Raw genomic sequence first — 27,424 nt, 5'->3', positions numbered from 1 at the left:
TTTATTTTAATTCCATTTATATCCCGCCCTTCTCCGAAGACTCAGGGCGGCTTACAAGCTTAGCAGTAGCCTTCATTCTATGTATATGCCTGCTTATTAGGGCTTTCACACACCCCCAAGCGGCATTATTACAGTCAGCTTAATTGCCCCCAACATGCAGAGTAGACAGAAGAACCACTGTGCTTTGCTTTGCTCACCCTGAAAATCTGTGATACCCTAACATTTTATTTTGGTTTGTTTTGACTGAATCATAGCCTATTTGAAACAATACAGCAGAACTTCCAGGATGTGAAGAATTGTTTTGGAATTGAAATATTTTCTGATTCATGCACACCCATTTAGCATTCTCATACATCTTAAAGCATATTAGATACCTACTATAAGTATATTTCAATCATTTGATCAAATAAATATTCCTTAATACTTAAGATAAGAGGTATAATGTTATCTGAATACTAGTTAGGAAATACTATTTGACATTATACTTATTTATATCCCACCTCATTTTTATAAACAGCTCAAGTATTATTTTTATAAACAATTCAAGGCCCCTCATGTGTCCAATCCTCAACTGCGATTCTGAAGAGATATTTCAGGAGAAACTCATCATCGATCTCCATTGCATAGTGTGTGCATGTGTATGGACTATAAGAACCATGATGATACAAGAGCATGTTTATATTCATTGATATCTTTTATGCCTGAGAATAGCTCTCTATAAGAGCAGATAAGTGAAAATATGTAATCGATGCCAATTTTTTTTAAAAAAGGAATGGTAATCTGGATATTTTTCTAATATGTAAAATTTGCTTTCATGCAATGCAAAATCATTTATGTAGACTAGCTATTGAGATTAATTCTAGAGGTTTTCAAGAAACAATTGGACAACCATTCGTTCAAGATGGATCCTGCTTTGGAGGCAGGGGATTGAATTGGAAGACCTAGAAGTTCCCTTCCAAACCTATGATTCTATAAATTAATATTGACATGTGTAAAACAAATTATGTTTTATGTAATAAAGTATTTGGTCTAAAATACACACATCATCTTTTAAAATTATTGAAGAGCAGACTGCTACATAATCAGTTAATACAGCATTAGCATACTGGCATAGAGATTTCAGCAGTGGATACACACACAGTTCCCATGTTCACACATGACATATAAAGAAGATAGCTTTTTTTAAAATGACCTAATAGAATATTCATAAGCTAAGCAGTTCCTGATCTTGGTATCTTGACAGATACCATTTCAGAATCCTCTGTAATTGCTTATGGTTCAATCGTGTAAGAAATGTTGAACATAAATATAACAAAAATATTTTTAAATAGATTATGTAAAATAAAAAAGAAACCCCTTCAAGGCCTAATTATTTATCTTGGTTAAATCAAGACAATCACAGATAATAATTTTTCCCAAATCTTTGGCTGTATTGCAATGGTTGTTTCAATTTGTAGTATCCAGCTAAACATTTCCTATTCATGGATTAACAATATACTTTTACCAATATGTGTATTTTAACATTATTTATCCAACATAACAAAATAAACTGCAATTTGTTATATTTTTTACAAAACATTTTATAAATATTTTTACAAAATGTATACAAAGCAATTTCAAGTGAGACATACTATACAAATGAAAGTTTTTAAGCAAATGAAGTTCATATTACATTGACAAAAAGTGACATATCCTCTTTCGGTAAAGTCAGTCTGTAAGGCCTCCCAAATCTAACAGATCAGTTATGCTGACCTTGTTGAATCAGATTTTTTATAGTTGCCAGCTAAAAATGTTTTAACTTTAGACAATGTGGAAAGACATCAGGTATTCAAGAGACCAAATCTACAAAGCAGGTAAGCACAAATAAATGGCCTTCACTGGATTCAGGACCATGGGCTGCATAACAAATTCACACTTTGTTTCTTTACAATGAACAAAAATATTTTTACTGCATTACCATTTAAAATATTCAGAACTCTAAAACCAAGTTCAGTTTAATAAATAAAATACATTAACTATCCCAGGTTAATTCAGCTGAACTTCGTTCAGTGGGTTCCCAGCACAAAATCCTGGGATAAATATAGGTATGATTTAATCCACATTGATGAAGTGCATTTCAGATGTCTTGGCTAAGACGTTATCTAAAATTAAACTCTCACCTAAGATTCAAAACATATACACTTTATTTTGGTATTTAAGTTCAGAATATTCTGTACATACAATGGGAACTTTACACTGGCAGGTAAAACCAAAATAAGAAGTTGTACAAATGTGAATCTTTTTTTTTTACATTTCCAATCAGATACTAGTTAAACTAATTTATATGACTGGCGCAATATACACCCTGCTTTCCAAATTACCTCATTATGGTTACAGTTCAATTATGTGTCCTTCACAAAACCTTGAGGGAAAAGCACCTTCTACTCTCTTTATGTTACTTTAAAAAAACAAATAATTAAATCCATCCTCACAAAAAATAAATTTGTGACAAAGCCAAGCCACCAATTATAATTATTTAAATTATGGTTCCCAGGAAGTGTACAAAATCGTAAGTCTGTGACTTTAAAATCACATACCTGTTTTTTAAAAAAAGGAGGCAATAAAATTAAACTCCATGTTTCTATTCCTATTATATATGGGTTGTACATTAACTGTTGTTACTCTTTTGCTGAATTAAATTATATTTTATTAATCCATGGCAATGTGGTCACAATACAAGGATGGTAGTGTGTTCTGTGTGGAATAATACAACAGAATACAGTTGTGCATTACATTATTTGGAATAAAGAAAGGAAAATGTGACTTCTTTCTAAACATTCTGGCAAACTGACTGACAACCAGCTTGTCATTGTATGTAGCAAAACTACATGTGGCTTTACAGCTGAATGCAAGAGAAAGATCCCCATCAGATCAAGACCAGAGAATCCTCAATAAATTTTAAATATTTCTGTAAAGAGAAGCTGCAGACAAAGCATCATAAATCAGTTCTCTGTCCTTTTGAGCAGGCATAGTTGTATGCAGCAGCATTAAAGAAAGCCTGTATAGTTTTTTCTTTAAGCCTGGCAACATAAAAGGAGAAATTTGTAGATTTAAATAATAAAGAAATTACATTAACAATATGACCACCAGCCAAATGCAAACCATGCATGAGGTTCCTTTGGCTCTAGATTATGAGATATTTGCTTTTACATGTAATTTTGTTAATGGATAGAAATGTAACTTTGGTTTATATGTGTTTTGGTAATATGACCACTGCTGCAAATGGATTAACATTCTGAACAATTAGAAGCAGAAACAATCAAAATAACACTGTCCTTTAATTTGTTCAGATTAAGGCTAGTGCTCCTTAAACTATAAACATTTACTATAACAACACAATTTTTAAGTAAAAATACTTGTTATACTTGGTTTAGAAAAACATTATACCATTTCAGAAATATTTAGTTGATTATATCCAATTATAAAATACAAAAGCTTTTATTGAATAATCAATGTGTCAATTTTTTTGTGTGTATATGTGTATGGTATGTGAATGACTACTTTATAACTTTTTAATATTTCCCATCTATTAGCTTTTCTAAACTTAATATTTATTGTTCCATACCAAATTGCAACTTAAATTCTGCAATGTCATTCCTCTGAATTATATTGGTTTCTGCTTATGGAGCAGCTGAATAGCACTTGAAGTATAAAGCTCTGTAAACTCTGCTTACAATTTCTCAGTTTAGTTTTTTCTCTATTTCTTGCAAACCTGACAAAGACATTTCTGCCAAGAAGTAAACTGTAGAATTTTTAACCACAGAGATTTACCGGTAAATCTTGACAGGAGATATAGAGAGCATTTTTCTTATTAAGCGTATTTAATACACCTTTTAGTAGACTGTGATTGTCAATATACTACCTTATTCTGTAGGGTTTAGTCGATTAATGGTTCATTAAGCTGCAACATTAAAACTGTTTATACAAGCAATGTAATCCGGTGGTTAAGAGAGTAACACTTAGCCACAGATCATGATGATGATGTTGGGAATTTTCTGCTCCATATATTAACCAGTTTTGTCATGTTTTTCAACTCGGGATTATACAACCCTAATTGTACCTATTGAAAAGCCAACAATTGCAAATCACAGTTGATGAATCTGGTTTAGTTATTAATTATAGGTTAAACCTCAGGCAACACATTAAACTATAGTCTAAAATAGAAACAAAACTTTCTGATCTTACCATTGCAGTTGAGTAGGAAAAAGAGGGAAGGGGAAAGGCTGATTGAGAATCATTCTTGAAATGGTAAAAGAACATGGTTGAGAATTACATTCAATCACAGCTAATGAATAGGCCTTACCAAACAGCTTTCTCTTAAGGTTTTACATTACTGGATACCTCACTGTAACCACAATGAGTACTGCTCTCAAACAAAGAACAGAACCTACTTTAGAAAGTACACACGTCAGGCTGTACTTGTGGTATCTTTCACATTTGTTTCTAAGGGAGATTTGTCCACGGTACTGTAACTATTAACATTCTAAGATACTATTTACAGCAGCTTCTAAAAGAGAGTCAGTTTCTACAATGCTTTCACTGTGGTCTGGAATAAATTTCTCCAGGCAGTTTTCTTGTGGAGCAATAAGTGAACAGTTAGGATACTCTAACTCTAGAGAGCCACTAGCAGCTCCCCCACTTTGTGGCTGCCTTTCAGTCTTTTTCAGTTCTAATATATTTTTGAATGTAGTTTCTAAGCTCTTATTGACCAGCAAATCCTTTTGGGGTTTTCCAGAAACTTTCCAGTTGTCTGGTGGCAAATCGATATTCTTTGGAGAACTCCGAGGAGTTTTATCTTGGAGGGAATGATTATATGCTCTTTCTGAATGAGAATCAATTGTATTCCAACAGGTTTTATTATGCGTACCACGATCTGCATTTGATAGCATTTTAGATGACTGATCTTTAGAAGCTAAAGAATTTTCATTCAACTTGTCAAGACCTTTAAGAGCAATTTTTTGTTCAGAAGAAGCCATATGTTGGCTTTCAGGAGAGCAGCTTTCAGAAGAGCATTTCTCAAATGTTAAAGCTTTTGCAGGATCTGCTTTTTTAACAGAAGTGTTTTCTTGTGGTGGACTCACAATATTGTTAGGCACTACATGAAGTTTGTTGCACATTAAAGACTCTGCTGTGCTTGACTTGTCTCTCATTTGGGCATTAGCAGTCTGGTTTGGAGAAGTTAAAGATTTGCTACTTTGATGATCACTTTCGTGAAGCTGTGTTTCATCAGCACCCATGTCAAATTGCGTGGATGAGCAACAAAAGTCTGCCAGAAAACCATCTGAAAATTGGGGAAAAAAAAGTATCTTAATACTACATTGTTGTACAACAGCAAGACATAAGAAACATTCTTCAATGTTTTCAGACCTGGGATACCTATATTTTTTGCCCAAAGTGGAATTTTGTGACCAACTTCTTAATTTTTTTTTATTGTGGATCTGTAGGACATAAACACTACAGTAAGTCCCATTTACATTAAGCCAAAATCAAGAGGTAAAAAATAAGTGATCTTCTAAATAAAAACCTACAATGAACTACTGTACATATTAAAATATGATTTTAGGTTTCAGATTGTAGCTTAAATGGAATTCTGATTAGTTCAGTGTGAATCACAATGAAAAGTGTTGTAACAGAATGTCCTTTGAAAAGAAGTCAGAGTGGGAAGAAAAGAAATCCGTTTGGTCCAGTGGTTAAGGCACCAGACTACAAGCCGGAAAGTGTGAGGTTCTAGTCCTGTCTTAGCCATGAAAGCCAACTGGATGCTTGGACCAGTCACTCTTTTCTCAGTGTAACTCACCTCACAGGGTGGTGGTTGTGGAGAAAACAGGAGAGGAAGTTGCACTGGATATGTTTGCTGCTTTGAGTTATTTATAAAAATAAAAAAGCTGGGATGCAAATAAATGAATAACATTTAGGTTATAATTGCCTGACCTATTAAATATTGCTAGACCTATTAACTGCTGCTGCACTGAAAGCTGACTAATGTCTTCTGTACCTATATGCACATTTTTATAAAATAAATTAATATTCAAGAATTTCAAAATATTCAAATTTTATGTTGAAATTTGTTCTCAATTGCCTTCCTTAATCTTTTTAAGAGTTAGATTTAATTTTCTGTTCAAAATTAGCAGGATATTTTTCTAAGTATAGAGATAACAAATATATTTGCAAACAAAATTCCTCTGAAAACAAATTATATCATATCTTACACGCTAAAGTGATTTAAATATTGTCATGTAGTAAAATAGATTTTTGAATACATGAATGCAGCTGTATCAAAATCACATATTGTATCTGCATCCTCCCAACATACATGTTGTTTGGGGAAGTAAAGAAGAAACAAACAGGTGGTGGGAGGGGAAAGAATTAATAGCACAACAATAGGCTATTGCATTACACTGTAATTTACTTATTATTATAAGGATGCATAATGGTCTTAACAGCCACATCTCCGTCAAGAATTATATTGAGACTATGTTGCATTCAATTGGCAAGTAAAACAAAATGGAAAAGCAGTGACATAAACAAAAGTCTCATATCTAAAAGACATCTTAGTTTCTTACCAGGATCAACTATTGCAAGACGTTTATCCCGGGACAGAGATTGTCTTTCTTCCTGGTTAAACATCCTGTCAATCATTACCATTTCTGCTGAAGGATTTATCCTCTGAAAAAGAAAACAAACAAAATCAGCTCCCATGCTACAAACAAAAAATGTTATGCTAGTGTTTTCTAGCTAATTGTTCAAGTTATATGGGAACCATATCAATATCATATCACAGTACAAAACAATATAACACAACACAACACATAAAAACAGAACTCTTGTCGGGATCCAAAAGAAGAGCCTTCTCTGCTGCAGTGCCTGCCTTTTGGAACATCGTACTCTCTAAGGTAAGATCTTCCCCCACCTTTCTTCCTTCCACAAGAGCCTAAAGACCTGGCTCTACTGATTGGCCTGGGTCCAAATAGGGGGATAGCTCAATGCTGGAAGTGATTGCTGGATTAATGGCAGACTCCATCTCCACCTCCTTCTCTGCTCCCTATACATCCATATTTCTTTTTTGGTAATCATATGATAGTATTCTCATTATGTTCTCTTTCATTGTTTATTTTATTGTTCTATTATCTTACTTCGGTTCTATTCATTCTTTTCATTTCTTTCTTTCTATTGTTGTAAGCTCCCTAGAATAGCCCCATGGTAAGACAGGTGACATATAAATTTAATAAATAAATAAACAGCATTAACAGTTCCAGCGACTGCTGCACCCAATGTCCCTCCAGTGGTCACAGGACTGCATTTCAGACACTTGACGACGATCAGCTGTAGCATCCCAGTCAGTTTCCAACAAAATGGATTTACTTAACAGCCACATGCTTCACTTAACAACCACATGAGTTCTTTAACCGTCATGGTGAAATGCTTTACAACCATCATAAAAATGGTCATAAAATCATGAAATGATCCATTTAACAACTGCAATGACTTAACAACCAAAGGAGGGAGCAAGGAAATGTGGCAATGGTAAAAGAGCATGTGCAAGTGTGCAAGAGCACAGTAGAAGTTGGGAAGGGTGCATGGGGTGTAAATAGCCAATGTGGAAAGTTTGGAGGGGGGGGGACGATGCACAGGTAAGGGAGACTATCCCAGCGTTCCCTGCCAGACTACCCCCATTGACTTTCCAGGGAAGCCACCAGGGAAGGTTGCAAATGGGAATCATGTGATTGAGTGAGGCTGCAACTCTTTGTAGGGTGACCTGTTTGCCAAGTGTCCTGACTGCAATTTCATGACTACAGAAATACTGAGCACTCCGAGGACTAATCATAATCACCATTCATTCCACACTACTGTAACTTTGAACAGTTGCTGAACAAATTAATCTGCCTGCAGAAGTTGTGAGTGCTCCAACACTGGAAGCTTTTAAGAAGAGACTGGACAACCATTTGTCTGAAATGGTATAGGGTTTCCTGCCTGAGCAGGGGGTTGGACTATATTTATTTATTTATTTATTTATTTATTTATTTATTTATTTATTTATTTATTTATTTATTTATTTATTTATTGATTTGATTTGATTTGTATACCGCCCTTCTCCCTAAGGACTCAGGGCGGTTAATAGTGACATAAATAACAGAATGCACAAATACAGATATTGAAAACAAATTAAACCCTAATTTTGCCCAAATGCAGAAGATAGTTACCTTAAAACAATAATTACAACAGAACCCGTCAGACCAGACCGGATTGCTCAAACAGATATGTTTTTAGGTTGCGTCGGAAGGAGCGAAGGTCAGGAGCTATCCGGAGCTATAAGACCTTCAAGATCCCTTCCAACTTTATTAATATTATTAAATGGTTGTAGGACAAGGACTAACTGTAGTTTGAAATGGGTGACCGTACCAAATGAGGACTATGTTCTACAGCTAAGAATTTCACACCTTTGTAGTACTCTCAATTAAAAAATGGGTCATGCTAGCTACTTACAAATGAAAGACACTTTGAAGCTGTTTTATATCTTGGAAATGAATCAACTTTTCTTCCCCTGACTCATTACATTTACATGCAGTATTAATCACACGGTTAATGTTACAACTAGTTTGGCATGAAAAAACATATATAATTATTTTTAATTGGTCTTACCATTGCATCTTCCAATAGAAGACATCTGTATTTATTTAGCATTGACTGTGTTCTTTTCAGAAGCTGTGTTGCTGCAGATTCAAATTCATTATCCACTGAAAGGCATTAAAACACATTTAGATAGTAGTCTTTAAACCCTAAAATATTTATAATAATCTTTTTCTTCCATTTTCCATTATATGCATAACATATAACTTATCTGATGTTTATCATTCCCCCCCCCCTTCCCCTATACAGACACCTTTTTCAAAATAGTAAAAAGGGAAAAATACCTTTCCTTAAATCCTCCTCAGTTGGCGGTGAACCCTGGCACACATGATAAGAAAGAAGTCTCTGGACTGCATCCCTTAAAGATCTGAACTGACTTTTGTCAGGAGCTACAGCCTGTGCCTGGTCCTTCTGTAATTGCTGTAGAATGCTAGTGGAAAGAAAGTAACCATCAGTCATTTTACAATAACATCTGGAACAATTCTGCAAAATTTGTGAATGACAAAACAAAACAAAAAGTTAAAATGTATATAAAAAGGAAATAACTTACAAGGCTCCTTTGGTTAACTGTTTAGCAGCAGGCCTCTTTTGTCCTACTATATGACCATCCACCTAGATCAAAAATACATTTGTTACATTAGGATAATCTTTTATTAAAAAAATATAGTTTTGTACATTTCAAAGTACTACTACTTTCTATAAACTGCATTAATACAAATTTGAGTGGCTTATGTGTCACATATGAAAATAAATAAAATGGTTTATATAGATAACAATTACAATCTTAGAGACAATTGCCGTATCAGTAAGATATGTCTGTATAAACAAGCATAAAATCGAAGTGTACTTTTTATGGTGTGATCCAAGGATTGCTAAAGTATTTAAAATTTATAATGGCAAATACTACCAAATATCTAAATTGTTTAGTTTCATACAATTTCTCTAAGAGACTTTTAAATAACCTATCATAGATTTCATCATAAATCTCCCTTTTCAACATTACTGAATTCAAGCAAATGACAGCAAATATGCTAATGCACTGTTCTATAACACAATATTTTATTACTCCTGTAAGCAAGATTACGCAATAAATGTCTTTCATTTTTTTATAAACACAAAAGACAAAGAAAGTTCTGTAAACAAATAAATGGTAAGCTGTTTGAAATAAACAGGAAATTTGTCTATATTATTGTTTAGCTTCATATAATATTTAAAGCAATATACAGTAATAGTAATAAAGTTGGAAGGGATCTTGGAGGTCATCTAGTCCAATCCCCTGCCCAGGCAGGAAACCCTATGCCATTTCAGACAAATGGCTGTCCAGTCTCTACTTAAAAACTTCCAGTGTTGCAGCACTCACAGCTTCTGGAGGCTGTTCCACTGATTAATTGTTCTAACTGTGAGGAAATTTCTCCTTAGTTCTAGGTTGCTTCTCTCTTTGGTTACTTTACATCCATTGCTTCTTGTCCTGCCTGGCTTGACTCCCTCTTCTTTGTGGCAACCCCTGAAATATTGGAACACTGCTATCATGTCACCCCACATCCTTCTCTTCATTAAACTAGACATACCCAATTCCAGCATCCGTTCCTTATGTTTTAGCCTCCAGTCCCCTAATCATCATTGTTGCTCTTCTCTCTACTCTTTCTAGAATCTCAACATCTTTTTTGCATCATGGTGACCAAAACTGGATGCAGTATTCCAAGTTTGGCCTTACCAAGGCATTGTAAAGTGGTATTAACACTTCACGTGATCTTGATTCTATCCCTCTATTAATGCAGCCTTTCTTGGCAGCTGCAGCACACTGCTGGCTTATATTTAAGTGATTGTCCACTACGACTCTGAGATCCCTCTCACAGTTGCTACTATTGAGTAAGGTACCACCTATATTATATCTGTGCATTTGGTTTTTCTTGCCTAAATGTAAAACATCACTTTTTTCACCACTGAATTTCGTTAGATAGCGCCCAATGTTCAAGTCTGTCAAGATCCTTCTGTATCTTAAGCCTATCTTCTGGAATGTTGGCTATTCCTGCCAGCTTGATGTTGCCTGCAAATATGATGAGTTGCCCATCCATCCCCTCATCCAAATCGTTGATGAAGATGTTGAAGAGCACTGGGCTCAGAACAGAGCCCTACATGCTTCCCTCCATGTAGACGCAGTTCCATTGAGGACCAGATGCAGAGCACAGCCGGTCAGCCAGCTACGAATCTCTCTGGTGGTGATGCTGTCTAACCCACATTATCTTATCAAATAGCAGGTTGTGATCTACTTTATGAAATGCCTTACTGAAGTCCAAGTAAATTATATCTAAAGCATTCCCCTGGTCCACTAATTTTTTGACCTGGTCAAAGAATGCAATAAGATTTGTCTGGCATGATCTGTTCTTGACAAACTCATGTTGGCTTGTGGTAATGACTTTGTTTGTGTCTAAGTGTTCAGTGATTTGTTGCTTGATTATCTTTTCCAGAATCTTCCCAGGTACTGAGGTCAGGCTGATAGGTCTGTAATTTCCTGAATCCATTTTTTTTCCTTTTTTGAAGATGGGAACTACATCAGCTCTTCTCCAGTCCTCTGGCAGTTCCCCAATGCTCCAGAATCTTTGAAAAATATTGTTCAGTGGTTCTGAGATCGCATCTCCCAGTTCCTTCAGAACCTCGGGGTGTAATTCATCTGGTCCTGGTGATTTGAATTCGTCTAGGGTGGACAGGTGCTCACTTATCATTTTCTTGCCTATCTTAACTTGTGTTTCTAATCTGTTTTTTATGGTACTGTTTTTGATAGGTTGCATCCCTTTGTGTAAAGACAGATAGTGATAAAGAGATTTCCAAATGTACTGTTACAGATTTCTTCACAAATCTCCCTTCTCAAAATTATTTTCAATTGCAAAATGGGAAATGATTTGCAGAAGAAAAGGAGGTGATTTTTTTTCCCCTACCTGCACATTTGTTTGAGCAAGCGATGACCCTGCTATTTTTTCCGGGTGCGGTAACACTGTTCCTATAGGTTGTTGTATGATTTTGGCTCCAGCATCTTGTCCTGTAAATATACTCACTGTGAAGATTCTTGACATTACACAAAGCATTACACATATTTAAATCTTCCACCTAAATATACATCACTGAAAGATATTAAATAAATTAGCACTGGAGTGTTTTTATGTAACTTTCCTCGAACAGTGGTCTCCAACCTTTCCAGCTTCGCAGCTCAGCATGGGGGGGGATGGTTCCATTTGAATGGCAGGTGAGTGTGTGCATGCACACAGCTCTATTTGTGCTTGTGCAGCCCAGTTCCAAACGGGCCAGGCCCTGTAGTGGGCCACGGCTCAGGGGGTGGGGACCCCTTTTCTAGACTACAAAATACAGGTAGTCCTTGACTTACTACCACAATTAAGGCCAGAATTTTGGTTGTAAGTTGTTGCCTTCTGTCCTCCCACCATTTTCCCCCAGCCTGCTAGGCCCAGTGGCACAAAGGCCTTATGCCTCCCCAGTACCATTCCCAAGAAACCTAATTTTCTCCCTTTCTGTTTCTGGCCAGTCTTGAGGAAGAATGCCTTTCCTAGCTTTCTAATTGAGCCTTGCATTGGCTGACTATGACTTTCAATAACTGCAGAGAAACAAAAAAGTAACTCAGGCATGATAGCGCAGGCCTCTTGGGAGTGATGAGGGTAGGAAGAAGGTCAGGCCTCTCAGAAGTTCGGGGAGGGGGGGAAATAGGGTAGTGTCCTATGCATGACTTGGCCTAGCCAGCTGAAAAGATCAGGCCACTCTGGAGTCGTGGGAGAAAACAGAAAAGACACACGTGCTGCTGGTCCTGGCTGGCTGATACCTGTCCATGCCTGGTTTCTGTATATTGGTGGGCACCAGGCCTCCCAAGACTTCCCCCACCCTCTGAGGCAGCCCTCCACGGTCAGTTAACAACCCACCCAGTCACTTAATGATTGCAATAGTAAAGTATAGCAGCATGTATTTCTGAAAAAAATACTATAAAATAAACATCTTTATGTTATATATGCAAATATTTCTAACAAACTGCATATTAAACTACAGGAAACAGTTCCAAAACAAATCCTTCATATACTTAATAGTGGCAAGTTCTAACACTGTGTTCACATATATATCATCAAATAGCTTATATTTTATAAAACATTGTCATAAGTTTATAAAATTACTGAATCACTGATACTAGCCAAAGAAACTTGTCAAATGCACTTTTAGATTTTAATTCTACTAACCCTTTATACCTTGTCTGTGTATATCAGTAGTATAGATAGTAATATCTACTTACAACCCAAACTTTTCAATTAATACTTAAGATAACATCGGTATGAAGTCATTCTGATAAATTAGAAAGAAATTAAAATCTAATAAACTAGATTACCTAAAAGATTTGTTGACTGTGGTTGTCTCAAGCTCTCCTGTGATTTTGATGATGCAACTGAAGATGCCAGGTTGATTGCTTTTTTTTGAGCCTGCAAAGATACAACAGAGACATGTCCGTCACACATATAATTAAAGATATTTAAAAAGAAATAGTCCATATAAAAAATACTTTAAGTAGCTGAGTTCCACATCAGTTTTACCCACAAATTTTAACCAGTTATTGGATGCACAACAGCTTCATTTAGGCATCATATTAAACCAGAAACACGTATCATATTTCTCATAGTGAGAGATATATGTCCACTGGGGATGGGGGTGGGGTAAGGTAAAAATGCTTTCAGACTTTTTGGGGAGGGCTTCAAATCATTATGTCTTATCAATTCTTTTGAGTTCTAGACTTCCATACTTCTGATGTAATTAGCATTAAGGCTATTTGATTTAGGTATTAGGTAACTGAAGACTTGACTCTCCTTCATTCATAGAGTTGAACTTCAACTAATTATATTCAACTTACATCCTAAATCTTTATAACTGAATTGATGCACAGTATGGATAAAATCTTATTTCTTATATTTCATTTTTTATACAAATGCTTTATTCATTCTCTATATACAAATTTCAACAAATAACATTTAATTGTTAGCTGCAATAGTTAATTCAAATATCACAAAGTTTATGACTTAGCACAAAAGCAACCCACAGTAAGCCTGGAATCATTTACTCCCCTCTATATCTTCTTTATTAACTATGTGAGAGTAAATTGGAAATATCCATTTAAATTCCATTTTAACATAAAATAGTATTATGCTGAAATCCTAAACTGTGGTTAATCTTGCCTTTGATTAATGAAAATAAAGCAATACAGAAACTGCAATTAATTTAAAATAAAAAGTGAGTTCATCGAATTCTGACATTCACTGTAATTATCACACGAAGCTCATCAAATATAGTTTTAAATGAATACACATCTAAGCCAGTAATGAACCTTATTTCTATGAAATCACTTTTAATAAAAATAATTCCATGTAAATAAAAAATGAAAGTTGGTATTATCGTGTCAATAAAGCAACCAAGTTATTTCAAAATACTGCTTAATGTTTAGAAATACAGGTGGCATGATCATACCCAATCCTGCGTCATTAAAGAAACTATACATTTATGGAATATTTTTGATCTTGTGAATCATACCTGTCCAAAAGAAAATGGTGACTGGGTTACTGACGTTTGACTAAAAGGGCTGACAGGTTTTGAAGAAACTGGAAGTCGATGTGATACATTGACTGACAACTGAGTTCTATTTTGTTGTGTAAGTTGATCTCCAGGAAAGCTTCCGCTTGAAGCTACAGACTGAGCTGATGAGCCAATGTTTGGATGTACCGTAGCAGAGGAACTCACAACAGTAAAACGATTATTTGAAGATACATTTGAACCAGTTGCCTGTCCAGGAGACGCTGCTGAATATCCTGTTCTGCCTTGAGAAAGGTTTCCTTGGTTTGGGGATAAATGTAGCACAGCGGGAGAGGATTGTTGTAGTGGAATCTGACCACCAACAATTTGAGAAGTTCCATGGTTGACTATAACTTGGTTTCCAGAAGGAGCAAATGTCTGACCAGAAACTAACTGTACAGCATTCTGATTATTCAGCATTTGTCCTGAATATGCTTGGTTACTTCTGAGCATATTCGCAGAGTTTCTATTTAACATAACATGCTCAGTGGATACTTGGCTGGTAACAAGTTGTGAAGACTGATTCTGAAGCAGCTGTCCATTTACAGTCTGGACATGGTGAACTGGACTGGGATTTACAGACAGACTTGTGGGTATAAGAAACTGATTCTGAGATGCATGAGGTTGTCCCATTGGAGAATGGATAACAATGCTACCACTGGCATTACTCACTGTTTGGGGAGTAACTGGTTTTCTTGAATTTTGTTGACTAACAATATTGACAGACATATGTGGACCAACTACTGAATTCTGAGGTGAATTTGATGAAGCAAAGGGAATTCCTTGTTGTACATGATGCTGTTGTATTCCTAAGCTATTTACATTGTAAGTTGCTTGCTGTCCCATCTGAATTGGTTTCGGTTGAATATTGATGGGAATTTTGTTAGAATTTGGAGCAAGACCCCTCTGTATAATGATGTTGTGTACAGGCAAAGATGCCTGAAAATTTGTACTATTAAATGGAACAGTTACAGGTTGTGCTACTGAGCTTGAATTTGAATTGCCAAACAATGAGTTGCCATTAGGAGTCTGTCTATGAACCAAAAGTCCACCACTCATATTTGCAGGTGCTTGTTGTCCACCACCCTTCAGTATAATATGAGATCCTTCAAGATTATTTATGGCCATCATAGAAGGTTGATTACTAAATGAACCAATGAGTTGTATTTGTCCAGAACTACCAATCTGACTATTTGACAAATGCTGACTGGGAACACTGATCCCCACGTGTTGCATAAAGCCATGCTGCACACCAACTGTATTGCTTGTAAAAGATGCTCCAACTGGTGGCTGTACTACTTGAGTAACTCCAATAGGTTGCAGCGTTTGACCTGAGTAATTAGAAACATTAGAAGCCTGAGTAAAAGATGCTGATGAGGAAGGATGAAGCTGTGTTTGTGCAAACTGTTGATTGGAGCTTATGTTGGCATCCAAATAAGCCTCTTCTGCCAAAGTCTGCTCAGTAATATTAGCTTCTTGCAAAGATTTCTGGAGGATATCAAAAGGTTGATCTTCACTAAGGTCAGGCAATGGAGATGATTCAAGTTCATCATCAAGAAACTGAAGTGTACTTGGCAACTGTAGTCCATCATTAGACCCTTCTCCAAGCTGACCACCAACACCTTTGATTGATGACTTAGGATCAGAGCTCTGAAAGGAAAAAAAATACAATAAAGTCTTTAATCCTTTTTTAAAAGTGCCAAATGTACAGCATAGTTCACTATAATTATTTTCCTTTTCTTGGGTTTATTATTAGAATAAGAAACATTACTGTTGTGCAACACTGAGAAATAATCCTAACATTTTTTTCAATAAGGTTCTCAGACAGAATTGTTGGCATATACTCATTTATTTCCACAGAGGTCCTGTGAAGGATTAGTTAAAAGTAGCCTGAGAGCTCTGAATCCACAGATAAGAAATTCTAAAGGCGCACAGAACGCTGTTACCTTCCCACCGTAGTGGTCCCTATTTTTCTACTTGCATTTTTACGTGCTTTCGAACTGCTAGGTTGGCAGAAGCTGGGACGAGTAACAGGCGCTCACTCTGTTACGTGGCACTCGGGATTCGACCCGCCAAACTGCCGACCATCTGATCGACAAGCTCAGCATCCTAACCCACTGAGCCACTGGAATGCAAAATAGCCACTGGTATGCAAAATATATAAATTGACGGCAAGAGCTTAATATATATGAGTACAGCATTCTGCTCTTTCTTAGCCCCTCTATTTAATCATTTGAATATTGCAGCACATTTACAACTACAATCTGTAGTTATTTAAGGCACCGGCAGCATATTATCTACTTTATATGATCATTAAAAAGCTACAGCTGTTTACATTTTATATTTTTCTTTAGAGAAAGATATAAAGTTGATTCAGGAGCAAATCAGATCGGACTAAAGTAATGTAGAGCTGATCAAACTATTCCCAGAAATCTAGATCTAAAACATCTCTGCACCTTCCTAATAATATGCACACTATATATATCATAGTAACAAAGACACTCTATAATGTTTAACTTTTATCTAATTGAAAATCTATCATGACATTAAACATTAGAGCTTTGCCATGTCATGAAATCACACTTTGGATCTGAAGGAAAAAACTACTCCAGAGTACGTACAAGGATTTTATGGCAACTCCTTAAAGCAGCTTGGTCTTCTCCAAGGACCACTCAGCTGCCTTCTGCAACTGCAGCATAAGCTCTGGAAAATATGTTTTATTTAGGTGCTATGTGGGTGCCTAAATGCAATCTGAAACACCCTTGAAGTGTAAAGCACTGTACAGCCCTGCTACACATCATCTCAACCTGTACTATTTAGCTAGCATGTCCAGAAAGGAGAAGGTCATCACAATCTTTATTCTTGGTTAGAATCTGACATGTCTGAATTGCAAAACTAGAAGTGATAAAGAAAAAAACAATATATTATGAATTCAACTAAGCTACAAATCCTCTTATAACAAATCAAGACGTAATTCTGGCTCACTTTTATCTGTCCCATAATTCTTTCTAATAGGAAGTAGAAGAAATTTTAGTAACACCTTTACCACTTTTCTTGGTAAAATTTTCTTATACTGTAGCTTGCTCTAACTAGATATCCACTTAGTTTCTAAATTTCAACAATTTGCATACGCGGGCTGAATAGAATTCACAAGACTAAATATTTTGGGAAGAATAGCTTATTATTGCAATTCATTTCAGGTGTATAAATATAGTGAAATCAAAATCTGGGAGAATAACTATTCATTAATATCACTAATAAAATATTATATACCGTATATAGACAACGTAGGAAGTTGATATCATAAGATAATCCGGAACTATTTTTATTCCATTCTATTACATATAATACAAACAATGCAACTAGTCTATAGAATGTACAATAACATTGTATATTTCTTCTCTATACTTACACTGGTATTGGCAAAAATGGAATTTGAGTTGGCTGCAGAATATCCTATGTTACTCAAGTCTTCACTGTTCTGTGACAACACAAATAAATAGTCTTAAACTAAGAGCAATACATTTGGGACACAACTTTCCTCGTAATCTAATAAGAGTCTGACCTTTAAGAGCTAACATCCAACATTAAATTTTTCTTCCCACTATCTTTCCATCAACAATTGTGCTTATTCTTTCCAACTTCAGGAAACTATTGTAGCCTCAGAAAGATTCAAAGAGAGACAAAGGGAAGGCACAGGACAAGATAGAAGAAACTTTGGATCTGAAAGGTTTAAGAACCTCCTAGTTCTCTGCCACATAAACTTGAGAAGTGCTAAAATGTAGACCTCTCTTACATTACCGCCCATTGGGCACAACATTTCTTTTAAATGGAAAGGGAAAAAAATGCAGAACTGCAACCCCACATTTCTAGTTTACTGTGATGAACCTTGCATGTCAATGAATTTGCTTTAAGATTCTGCAGGCACACTTCTAGCAACCACAAACAATTATTAACAAAATTAAACGTAGAATAAGATAACATAAATAACTTACAGATTTACTGCCCCCTCCGTGTAGAAAGTAATTCAGTGCCTGTGGACCTCTAAAATATATATAAAGAAAAGTGAGATGGACCAGTTTAAACATTAAAGCATTTTAAAACATAAAAGTTGCTAAAATTTAGATTGTTTCAATAGGTAGCATCACATGTCTTTTTTCCTGTAGGCTTGGAAGGCTAGCAGATTTGGACCAGGTTAACATTTGAATGGGAACTACCAAGGAACAGCAGGACTGTAGGCTAATCTGAGAAATCAAAATCCCAGAAAGCTGCAACGATCATATTGTTAACACACACACACATGGTTGTGGCCTTGTAACTACCCAGAGATGAAATTGACCTGAGGACATATTTATATTTAAAATATAAATTGACTCATAAACAGAAACTATTTTTTTAAATTATACTGCAACTGTGTCCCTCAACTGTATATTTTAGAGTATTCACCTCCTGTATAAGCAAAAAACCTAGTTTGTTTCTGGAAACAGATCTATTAGGTACATTGTTATCCTTCTCTTTATAAGACTTAATTGCAGTTACACTTTTAAACATTCATGATTTATTCTATTTATTCTATCAAGTCCATACTGAAATTTATCTTTTTCATCTTTTGATTTATTTTGAAATTTCATATGACTAAGAGAATTTCTAGTTTTTAAATAAATGATACAGTAAATTATAACAAGTAGTAAAAACTACTGTTTAGCTTATATGAATTTTTTCAAGTGAATTTTTCAGACAAATATGGGGGTGCAGGGAATCTCCAGGATTGATTTCAGCTGAACTTCGCAAACCTAGGTTCCACAGACAGCACAGGATGTTTAACCTCTTTTTTTTCTACTTTTCTTTTGGTGGATGGGTTTGATCTTAAATTTAGGGTCATAATTTATGGAAATTGAGTAATTGATTTAATGTGATTTATGTATGCTTTATTGATGATAGACTATGATGTAAATTCTAAGTAACTCAAGCCACTTTAGGTAATTAAAATTGGAAAAGTTGAAAATATGTGAGGAGATAAAAATAAACAACTGATACAAATTTTATTTCATTTTCATCATAAATATGAGAAGCAGAGGTAAATAGTCTGCAGAACACTGCTCTTATAATAAAGTGAGTTCTTTTCACCAGTTTTGCTTCTGCAGCTTAATATATCCCTAAAAACAATTTTAAAAATTCATCTGGAGCAGTGAAGTATGGCAAGAAATATTGGAAGCTGGAAAAAATAAAGGGAAATTACGAAAATCACAATCTTCCCTACTTCCTTTTGAATGAAAACTTATTCTAAATCCAGATTCCTTGAAAAAAATTCAATTATTTATTACTGTGAAGTAAAATTATGCTTCAGAGGATAAAATTTTAACTGAAATTGCTTATCAAACTAGCTTTTCTTTTAAAATGAATTTTGAATATTTTTGAAGGACAAGTGTCTAAAATAAAATCTTACCCGATAAGATCAAAGAGACAGGCTTCATCATCATCATCATCCATGACAACTAAGAAAACAATAAAGTATTCATATTGTATCATAAAACATATTTCAAATTTTATTTTTATGAAAGACTGCTTTATGTAAGAAATTACAAAATATATGTACCATAAAAGTGTTTTTACCATGCTAATTTACTGTATTGGAAGGTGGCTATGTAGCAGGCTATATGCAATTGTATGGAATCTTATTAATAATTTTCCTTATTAAGTGTTACCCTTGCCCTCCTCCATCCACACCTCTGAAGAATTATTTAATCTCTTCCAAAAATCCTCCCAATCCTTCAGATATTTGAGGTGTACTAATGAATGCAATGGGTTAGCATTAGGATTACATGTTCAATCCTAGCACTAATCTGTATCTGTAATACAAGCTAGGTATAGATATGTGTGTCTATTTCTGGACCGCAACCTAAAACAGAAATGAAGTCTGATCCAGATTAAACCAGAATCCCGATTTGTATTGGTGCCATATTTCAGTTTTTCTTCCCCAAAATATTGTCATGGAAAAAATAGTCAAAATATAATGTGGCTACCATCCCCAAAATATTTACCTGTTTATGTCTTGTAGATTCAGTGTGGACCTAAATTGAATGATGTTCCATTGATGTTTTTTGTGTGTTCCATTTGTTTAGCCTCTGGATTGTTTTTACTGCATTTTAGCTAATTCACAACTTTATATTGCTAATTCATTTTTGTCACACACAATATTATAAATAATACAGTGTTAGGTGTGTGTGTTTCCAGCTTTATGAAATGAATTATTTGCTTGTTGCATGTTAGGTTTATTAGATGGCTCACAACAAATAATTCCCAAATCTCAAGTGTATGTGCCCATTTCTATTGTTCTAACTCAAGACATTTGCCAAATTCAGATATGTATTGCATTATTCCCTAACATATTTTACTATTTCATCCAAATGAATTAACAGCACAGACTTTCTGCTGATTCAAGCTCATTGTAGAATAGTATGTCCATGACTAATCCTAAATCACGTGAAGTGCATCCAGATGAAGCTTTGTTCAGAGAATTCTATAGACCTCTAGTACACTCATTCCACATTTTCAAACACTTTTCCATCTTCCAATCAAGAATCTTATAGCATCAATTTTGATCACGGTTGCAATTTTTTTTCTCCTAAAATCTTTCCAATAGATGGGAATTATGTAATAAACCCAGAGCCTCTGAAGAGCAGATAGTGACAAGGTGGAACATGTCTTTTAAGATACAAAAGCTCTCTCAGATTTGGACATGACACATCAACATGTGGTTCACAAACTATGGTTTCCAAAAATCTCCTGTGAAGCTGAAATCTTTTGAGATTCTCTTTATATGCTTTTAGATATTGTTATATATTGTGAAGAATATAAGCAGTTAGAGAACATAACCAATAAAACGTTTCCTCTTTATCTCATGTACTGACTTTATTACCTAAAGGGCTCTTAAAGGCATAGGAGAGCCAGAACAAAGATACCTAATCTACCTTCCTGCACAGAAGCTCAACTATCTCCTCTTCCTGGATCTTGTAGCAATTAGGATTTTGTTCTGAACATAATGGCTGCATAACAGATAAATGGTTTAAAGAAGACCTGCATCTCCTAGTTTTAATTGGTCTTGTTTTCCTGCCATACAGTTTTCAAAGGCAAGGTAATCTGCTGCAAAAGAACATGGTGTAACTGACATTTATCATTAAATGCAACTTGTTCCTCCTGTTCTAGCCATCCTGTTCCATTTTTTAAATTTGCATTTATCCCACCTTTTTTCATATAAAAAGTAAGGTGGAAAACATACCAATACTCCTTCCTTCCTTCTACTTTCTCCTCAACAACCCTATGACCTGGGCTAAGAGAACATGCCTGACACAGTCACTTAACTGGTTTTTGATGCCTAAAGACTGGAAGTCAGTTTCAAGGTTTCTAGGCCAGCATCTCAACCACTACACCAAACTGGCTTTTTTTTTTCTTCTTTCCTCAAATTTATTTTATCAGTGGGTTTTGTATACAACATCTTTTAGGAATGTTTAATCTGATCAACTGCATTCTCTCTATATATTTTCACGTTTTATTTGAAATCAAGAAATGGTTTGTTTGGCGTCTATTGTAAACTCAGCCAAATTTTATTAAAGGAAACAGGTTTTAAAAAACCATAGCTTAGTACAGAGTGAATCCAATCTTTTTCTAGACAATAGTTCCATACATCCTCTATTTATACACCAAATTATTCTCTGAAATAAAAGGAAACCCACTATGTTACTTAAAATGGATTCACATTTTTGATATATTATTTTGATATATTAATCATCAATGGACACTGTGTTAAGATTCAGAATCCCCAGATAGCTTACTGCATAGTAGTATTTCAAGGATGAATTAGCATTATTAAACACTTTGCCCTTAATTTCCTCCCCCTTGTTATGAAGAATACGGTATATACAAGTTTTATTAATATGTATATTCTCAACCACTGGCTTAAATATAAAATAAAATATCAAATATTACTCTTTTCTTATTTGGATAGATGGATGGAAGAGACGTGAACACAAATGACACAACAAATGTCTATGGAGTATGAATATGTGATTCTCTATATAAAGATTTTGCGTTCCTCTAAACAAATGATAAACCATTCCCTAATCACATTTCCACTTACTGTTTGCTCATATACTATAGTACAATGATTTTTGCCCCTCAGAAGTTACTGACTTGCAGAATGTCAATGTATCAGTCCCACTACATATTAAATGTGTTTGTAAATGTTTTGGTAATTTCAATTTCCACTGAAATACAGGAAATTGGAAACTTATCATTGTTTCCTCTTGCATATCAGTTTTACTCCTAATAATTTATTTGTAATAAGTTGTCAAGTTATTCACTAGCTTGCATTTATGATTCTGGTCTCATACATAGTGTGGCAGACATAATAGTAGCTATAGCCTCTCTACAGCTTAAATCTAGATGATATCATCTGTCTTAGATTTCCCAGAATTTTGCTTCAGCAACTACCCAGCTCATATACTGGAATAGGGACATATAAAAAGTAAGTTGACCAAATTGGTTACAGTTAACAACTGCCACATTATTCTTTACAGATTTGTTTTGTAACAAAGTAAAACAAATGTGATCATTTATCAGTGATAAATTCTAGCTAAAAAGTGAGAATAAAAATAGAACAATTTATTCTACTTGAAACAAAGCAATTTAAATTGTTAGAAACAGAAATGATTACATTATAGATATAGATGCCTACTTCCCATTATACCAAATTTCAAATTTGGCAGTTTACTGGTGGATGGGGTCCATCTATTGAAAAGCAACTGCTGTAAATCAAGATTTACGACTAACAGAACAGGGCTGTACAATATAGAACTGTAGCTGCTATAAAAAGCTGTGTATGGGCCTCTCCTATAACCAAAGAACTTCTTTAGATTTGCATATGAAGCACTATTGGATAGCCCAATTACAGAGTGTCAAAACAAGATGTTATTTTTTTAATTTCTTCAAAACTAATTACACTATTCAGAAATAAATCTAAAATTAGACAACTGGTTGAGTATGATTTTTTTTCTGTTGTACTATATTATTTTAATAGTTAGATCTTCCCAATGAATTGATAAACTAATAACTTTTTTCAAAAGCTTTCTATTTTATCAAAATGACATAATAAAGATTGTGAATGTCTAAACTCTGACCACCTGTGCTACATATGAATTATAACCATGACTGAGAATATGGGTGAATATTCTCAACTTCACCTGTATTTGAATACAAAGCACCACTCATAAGATTGGCAGAACAAACACCCTCATAAAGGCTATGTAAATTAGTTTAGAAGTTTGGGCCAATTATTATATGGACAAGATTTATAAATGTTATAAATTGGTATTATTACTTGCTTATTTCTATAATTTCTTTCCATATGTGTTTTATACATGATATACATCTTTTTTAACAGTCTTAGAAAAAAGGAAAAAACTCTGGTTGAAAGTATGGTTTACTTTTAGATTCAAGGTGGTTTCTAGCACGAGGAAACATTTATAGAATCAGTGTCATCCTCTGAACATAAATACTGTGTTTAAATCCTAGGATTTCTATGTGATAAGATTTGTTACTGAAAATAAGTTTGAAAAATACACATGCAGCATAAATCTAGGCCTAACAAAACATAATTTACTAAAATATGTATACGCCAGGTAGGAACTCCCAATTAAAATACAATTTTTCACAATGTCTACTTTCAAAGCTAGTTTCTTTGATGCTATTCAAATTACTTGCCAAATAATAAATCCTCTTCTTTCATGAGACCTAATGAAGTCAGACATTTTATTGAATTTACAATGTAATTTTCTAATCTATTAAATATTTTAAATGGGAGGGGGGATTATACAGAACAAGGAAGATTAATTCCTTAAAGGAAAACTGAAATGTTATTGAACAATATATCCAAATTGCTTTATTGTTTGAACTTTTCCTTGGTTTCTGGATATATTTTACACCAGTATTGTTAAGAGAACTACTAAACCAATGTGCTAGACAAAATCCTTTCTAAACAATTGCCTAGGCACAATGGTAACTGCACTATCCAGTTTAGAATGCCAAAATGCAATGAAAGATGTTACCTAATGATAAATATTAACATTTAGAACTTTGCTGAAAAACTACTTTTTATTCATTTATTTCATCAGTTATTTATTAGGAAATAATAATAAACCAAGTCCAAATCACCTTTCTTCCATTGAGGATATGAATGGCTCTACAAATAGATGAAATTGATTTAATTACTGTCACATTATTAAACTTATCAAGGCAATTATTTCATATTAATCATTTCTTAAATGTATTTAAAAGGTTTTAGTTAATTCTGAACAATTAAAGACCAAAGAAAAACTTAATAGTAGGAAATTACTGGAAAATGCAATATATTTACTATTTTTGCCCCATTGTTTCCTGTGAAATTTAGTATCTAAAAAAATACACAAAACCTGACACCACTTCAATTAAGAAGCACTCTGAGATTACAAAACTTAATACGTGTTTAATACATATTTTACTCCTTCTTCAAGCCTTCAGAAATAGAAATGTAATGGCAGTGAAGATAGGACAGTGTTTAACTATGCTCCCTCATCAGGTTTTCTGGAATAGAACCTCATTGATCCATGTAAAATTGTGTTATTACAAAAAAGATTTTGAAAGGCCAACTTCCCAAGGTCCTCCATTTTTAATCCATAGATCACACACTGCTCTTCTTTAAAATTACTTGCATCATATAGATGTTTTTCTCTATGCGATTTATACATTCAAGACTAGACTAATTCAAGGATTTACATCCCAATCTGATGATAATTTCTATAAAAGGAGTTAACAACATTTAATAGTAATAATCATTGCCACTTGTCCCCATAACCATTATTATTCTTCATAAGAAGCTCGTTTGTAAATGAAAATGAAGACGGAAGAAGTTTTTAAAACGAATACTAGTTGTTCTATAGAACAAGAAACCGGACTTAATTGTTAAAAGCATTAAAATATGAGGCACCCTCAACCTTCGTTAAGATTTTCTCTCCAAATTAATGAGTCGCAGTAGAAGATGTTTCACCCCTTTAGAAAACATTTCATAAAGGTGAAGAAGGTCCCCGTTTCCATTTTTACTCTACTTTGAGACGGGGACAGCAACTCCACAAAATAAAAGAAGACGACGCCCCAGCCGAAGGGAAAAAAGCCTCTTATTAAAAGCGTTTCAAAATGGCGGCGGAAGGGAACGAAAGAGAAGAAACTGCGCCACAAATCCTGGCCGATGGCCAGGCAGCGCCATCTTCCCTTGTTTGTGACCCTCCAGCCTGCGATGCACAAGACCGGCACGGAGAAAAGGGACTCTCTTGTGAGGAAAAATAGACTGTCGACTGAGCTTTGGAAACGCATGTTCAATTCGGAAATTCAATTCAGGGAGAGTGAAATTAAGCCCGATAAAAACACAAAGGCCTGAGTTTCCATCGTCCTTCTCTCAGCAAAAATCGACCATTTCTGCAACTCTACTGTACTTGCATTCCTTATTAAGAGTATTGCCCACTCCTCAACCACTTCGTTTCGATTAAAAAGGAAAAATTAAAACGCACCAAAAAATGATCCATCGGGTTTTCAATCTATTCTTTATATATTTCTCTCCCTTCCACCCCCCCTCGTTCTTTAACCAAAACCAATTCAGAATTTTTTGGAAGGTTAATCCCATGCCAGATACATAACACAATCTTCGAAACGCAAAAACGAAAGCATTGTTACAGATGTTGAGTATTTATTATACTTGCAGCTTAAAAATATAAATTACAACCGAAAAGGATTTAAATCCTACCGACCCAGTATTACATACACCGAAACAAATCACCATTTCCATTCCTTGAAACAATGACGCAAAGACAAGAAACCGGAGGAAACTGGAGACAAAAAATAGTAAGAAGAAACGAAATTTAAGAGAGAAAAAAAAGAATCCCCGTCAAAAAGCGCAACCCATGCTAGAAAGGCGGTGAAAATAAATACGAGATGGGAAGAGATGGTCGCTGAAAACAAATCCAACCGGGGAGGCAAAAGAAAAGAAAAATCCTCGGCAGCCTCCCGCCCAGGAGCTAGAAGACGGAGCGTCTCCATTTTCCTGAGGAGGAAGAAAAAGCGCTCCACAGACCAGAGAGCTTTAGAGAAAAGCAAAGAAACGAGGGGGGGAAAAAAAGAGGGAGGAGATTTGAAAAGATTATTTTTCTTTCTCCCTCTCCCTCTCACACACACATACACACTTGATTCCCCTCTTCCTCACAGACACACACACCCTCAGTCATACTCGCAGACACACACATACATACACTCACACACTTTCTCTCCCTCTCTCGACGGCCAAGGGGGTGGCCAAGAAAAGGAAAAAAAGCCCAAACAATAACTAATTTTAAACCGGCTCAATCAGTGAGTCATTAAAAGAGGGGCTTTTTTTTCCTCCTCTCCTCTCTACATTTGCATGGCCTCCGCGAGAGAGGGGCAGCCCCCCATCCTCCCGCCGCCCACCTTGCAGCTATCAGCCTAGCCCTGAAACCTTATCTGTCCTCTCTCTCTCTCTCTCTCTCTTCTCGCTCTTCTCTCTTTCTCCCTCCTTGTTTGCCTCTCCCCCTTTAAGAATCACATTTTGGAGGTGCCCTCATAGCCACCACCACAGCCTCTTCCTGTAAAAGAAATAAATATTTCATTTCCATGTGAATTAACATCTGCCCACCAAGCACCACCCGCGCAAAATCGCCCTCCTCCTCCTCCTCCTTTCCTCTCCTCCTCCTCTTTTCTCTTCTCCTTCTTCTTCCTCCCTATGTCCCCTCTCCCCTCTCCTCTCTCTCTCTCTCTCTCTCTCCAGATATATATTTATATACCTAGCCCCAGAGCCAATAGCTCTCTGGGCTGAAACCTAATATCCTGGTTTTGGCAACTCCTGGTTGTTAATTTGCTCCTCTTTCTTTTCTGTCTAGTCTGGAGATAGATTTTTTTTCTCCCCTCTTTTCCCTCCCCGAAGGAAGGGAGGAAGGAGGTTGTGTGGGGTTTTTTTTTCCTTGAAATTTTTATCACAAAATTATAATACACTCAAAGGGAAACTCACCGTCATGAAAAAGCAGTGCCTTGTCAACGGGGTTTCTTCGCCATC

At 35.2% G+C, this 27,424-nt stretch overlaps 1 protein-coding gene across 6 annotated transcripts; it reads right to left on the bottom strand.

Moving 5' to 3' along the window:
• Nucleotides 1–1,406: 1,406 nt before the first annotated feature.
• On the bottom strand, nucleotides 1,407–27,418 carry BICRAL (BICRA like chromatin remodeling complex associated protein). Of its 6 annotated transcripts, none has more exons than XM_083348582.1 (12): nucleotides 27,380–27,418; nucleotides 19,721–19,769; nucleotides 18,270–18,318; nucleotides 17,687–17,755; nucleotides 14,236–15,924; nucleotides 13,046–13,136; nucleotides 11,604–11,704; nucleotides 9,218–9,279; nucleotides 8,952–9,097; nucleotides 8,680–8,774; nucleotides 6,603–6,705; nucleotides 1,407–5,320 (listed from the first exon to the last, which is right to left on the bottom strand). In XM_083348582.1, the coding sequence occupies exons 2-12, from the start codon at nucleotides 19,762–19,764 to the stop codon at nucleotides 4,515–4,517; spliced, it is 3,255 nt and encodes a 1,084-aa protein (XP_083204708.1). In that variant the 5' UTR covers nucleotides 19,765–19,769; nucleotides 27,380–27,418; the 3' UTR covers nucleotides 1,407–4,514. The 6 variants fall into 6 exon arrangements, with proteins under 6 accessions (XP_083204708.1, XP_083204710.1, XP_083204707.1 ...); XM_083348584.1 differs by lacking the exon at nucleotides 27,380–27,418 and adding an exon at nucleotides 24,484–27,361; XM_083348581.1 differs by lacking the exon at nucleotides 27,380–27,418 and adding an exon at nucleotides 20,316–24,471.
• Nucleotides 27,419–27,424: the final 6 nt, after the last annotated feature.

Source organism: Vipera ursinii, assembly GCF_947247035.1.
Source record: "Vipera ursinii genome assembly, chromosome: 1".
Classification (NCBI taxonomy): domain Eukaryota; kingdom Metazoa; phylum Chordata; class Lepidosauria; order Squamata; family Viperidae; genus Vipera; species Vipera ursinii.
Note: the sequence above shows the minus strand (reverse complement) of the source record. Positions and strands in the feature narration are given on the sequence as shown.